Genomic DNA, 2,980 nt, shown 5'->3' with positions numbered 1-2,980 from the left:
AAGGCTGGCGGTTCAAACCCACCAGCCACTCCTTGGAAGGAAGGTTGGGCAATCCTACTTCCGTAGTGATACTGCCTCGGAAACCCAAGGAGGGGGGCGCCGACTCGATGGCAAACAACAACAACAACAACAACAACATAGCAAAGGAGAGAAGGAAGAAAGGGTAAAAATATCAGGAGGAGTGAGTAAACAGAATGTGAGCTTCAAAGTGATCAGAACTTTGTGTTGTATACCCCAAGCATAGAGCACATTTAGAATGTGCCTGGCACATTGTTAGGACTAAGTCAATACTTGCAGAATTAATGAATTACCTGGAAATGATCTATTAGCAGAATAAGTCCTTTCACCACACTGACAGGGTCACCAGATGCTGACAGCATTTTGGACATCAAATCACTGTATCCGTTGAAAAAAGTGACAGGTCTGAGCTGAACATCAAAGAGGATGGCTGACATGCCAGCATAGGAGTCAAGGTTCTCTTCACCCTCATCAGGAGTGGCTGCAATTAAACCCTCCAGTCCTTGAGCTTCAATGACCACCTGGGGGAGAAATCAGTGCATCATAAATGACACAAGTCATGTTCTGCCTGCTCTATATGGAAAGAGGAAGTGCTAGGCTACAGCTGGAACTTCTCCAGGGGACAAAAATGCAAATATCTGAAAAATCTATGAAATGGAAATATAAAGGAGAGTTTTTCTCCATTTAAGGTTCATAAACATTTTTTGAGGAACAAAATGATTTTATCCATTTTGTAGATGAGGAAAAATAAAGGTTCAAGTTAACCCAATTAGTAAATAGCAGAAGCAGGATTCAAACCCCTTCTGTCCAACTCCAAAGCCCATGCATTTTTTTTTTTTTTCCATTTTATTTTGTCATACTGCAGCCTCTTAGTCTCTCCAGACCTGTCATATAATGGACCGGGAAAGGCAGGAAATCAATCTAGTCCTTAAAGTGCAATTCTCACTGCACTGAGCCTGGATTTAGGCCCAAGGATCAAATGTTCAAGCTCAAACCCAAAGGATATTCTTGTAGAGACTCAAAAAGGGGACGGAGGGTATTAGGACAGAGAGGACCTTAACAGAAGGTTACTTCCACTAGAGAGTATGGAACTCTCTAAGCTATGAGTCACACTTTTTTGTGTCAAACTTTTGTCTCTAGTGAAGAATGAGAAGATGCTGAACATCACAAGGGGTTCACACCCTGATTCTAACATACATAGTCATCCGTCATATTGTCTGTTCTCCATACCCAGGCCCTTAATCACCATGTGTTTTGCATTTTAGAGTGGACATCAGAAAACAGATGTTGATTCCTCAGGACAGAAGGGCATAGTATTGTGACTATGGTCCTATAAAAGAGTGTATATTACAGTATGTATATTAAAGTACTATAATATTGATAGAAGCTCTGGTGGCATAGTGCCTAAGGCATATGACTTCTATCCATAAGGTTGGCGGCTCAAATCCACCAGCCACTCCTCGGAAGGAAGACTGGGCAATCTACTTCTGTAGAGATACTGCCTCGGAAACCCAAGGAGGAGGTGCTATGAGTTGGGACTGACTCAAAAGCAGTGAGTTTGGTTTTTTTTTTAGTATATAATATTGATACAACAACAAAACAACTCACTCCATCGAGTCGACTCCAACTCACAGTGACCCCTCTTTGGGTTTCCGAGGCAGTATCTCTACAGAAGTAGATTGCCCAGTCTTCCTTCCGAGGAGTGGCTGGTGGGTTTGAATTTCTAGTCTTCTGATTAGCAATCATATGCATTAGGCACTATGCCACCTTACATAGCACTGGATCATATTTAAAGATTGTATATAACCTTATTTACAAGATTATAACTTAATATACATTAAAACTACAAAGGTAGTATGTCTTATAAATATTGTTGTTGTTGTTAGGTACCATTGAGTTAGCTCCAACTCATAGCGACCCCATGTACAACAGAACTAAACACTGCCCCATCCTGCTCCATCTCCAAAATCCTCACTAAGCTTGAGCCCATCATTGCAGCCACTGTGACAATCCATCTCATTGAGGGCCTTTCCCTTCTGCACTGACCCTCTGCTTTACCAAGCATGACATCCTTCTCCAGGGAATGGTACTTTTGGACAACATATTTCATAAATAGAAAATCTTTATAGATTGTCACCTAATTTTGGATAAAGAGCTCTGGTAGCATAGTGCCTAAGGCACTTGACTGCTAACCAGAAGGCTGGCTGTTCAAACGCACCAGCCACTCCTTGGAAGGAAGGTTGGGCAACCCACTGCCATAGTGATACTACCTTGGAAACCCAAGGAGGGGTCGCTATGAGTCGGGTCTGACTCGATGGCAAATAACAACAATAACAACAATTATGGATAAAACTAAAGAGATTGGAGTCACCATTTGTCAAATGTCTGTACTTTTTTTTCCCTGAAGTATTAGAAAACAAATGGAGACTCTTCAGAGAGTTATATTCTATTTAGACGGTTTCTATTATTGGAAGTCGCAACCTCTTCATAAAAAATAAGAATACCCACAGAAGGAAAATATATTCTAGAATTAAACATTTGGAGTTCTGAGAAATATATGTGAGAATAAAATAAAATATTATGGAATACTGGCACAAATTCAATTTTGTGAATATGTGTACTTTGGAAAAGACAAGTGGATGTTTGGCAAGTCCAAACCCCAACCAAACCAAACTCACTACCATCAAGTTAATTCCAACTCATAGTGACCCCATTGAGCTTCTAAGGCTATAAATCTTTAGGAAAGTAGTTGTTGTTGTTAGTTGCCGTCAAGTCATTTCTGACTCATAGCAACCCATGCACAGCAGAATGAAACACTGCTGGATCCTGCGCCAGCTCCACGATACCTGCTACACTTGAGCCCATCATCGCAGCCACCGTGTCAATCCATCTCGTTGAAGGCCTTCCCCTCTTTCGTCGATCCTCCACCCTACCAAGCATGACATCCTTCTCCAGGGAATGG

At 41.5% G+C, this 2,980-nt stretch overlaps 1 protein-coding gene across 1 annotated transcript in view; it reads right to left on the bottom strand.

Annotated features, from left to right (window-relative positions):
* Positions 1 to 2,980, bottom strand: part of LOC103203787 (microsomal triglyceride transfer protein) — a 77,438-nt gene that overhangs the window by 16,417 nt on the left and 58,041 nt on the right. The window contains exons 13-15 of the mRNA XM_007948869.1: positions 1,065 to 1,154; positions 965 to 974; positions 312 to 539 (exon numbers count right to left, since the gene is read on the bottom strand). Of these exons, the coding sequence (XP_007947060.1) occupies positions 312 to 539; positions 965 to 974; positions 1,065 to 1,154 (328 nt within the window). The remainder of the gene's footprint in view (positions 1 to 311; positions 540 to 964; positions 975 to 1,064; positions 1,155 to 2,980) is intronic.

This window comes from Orycteropus afer, unplaced genomic scaffold (genome assembly GCF_000298275.1).
Source record: "Orycteropus afer afer isolate SDZICR_OR568_19922 unplaced genomic scaffold, OryAfe1.0 scaffold00229, whole genome shotgun sequence".
NCBI lineage: Eukaryota > Metazoa > Chordata > Mammalia > Tubulidentata > Orycteropodidae > Orycteropus > Orycteropus afer.
The sequence above is the reverse complement of the archived record's forward strand: the minus strand, read 5'-3'. Positions and strand labels throughout refer to the sequence as shown.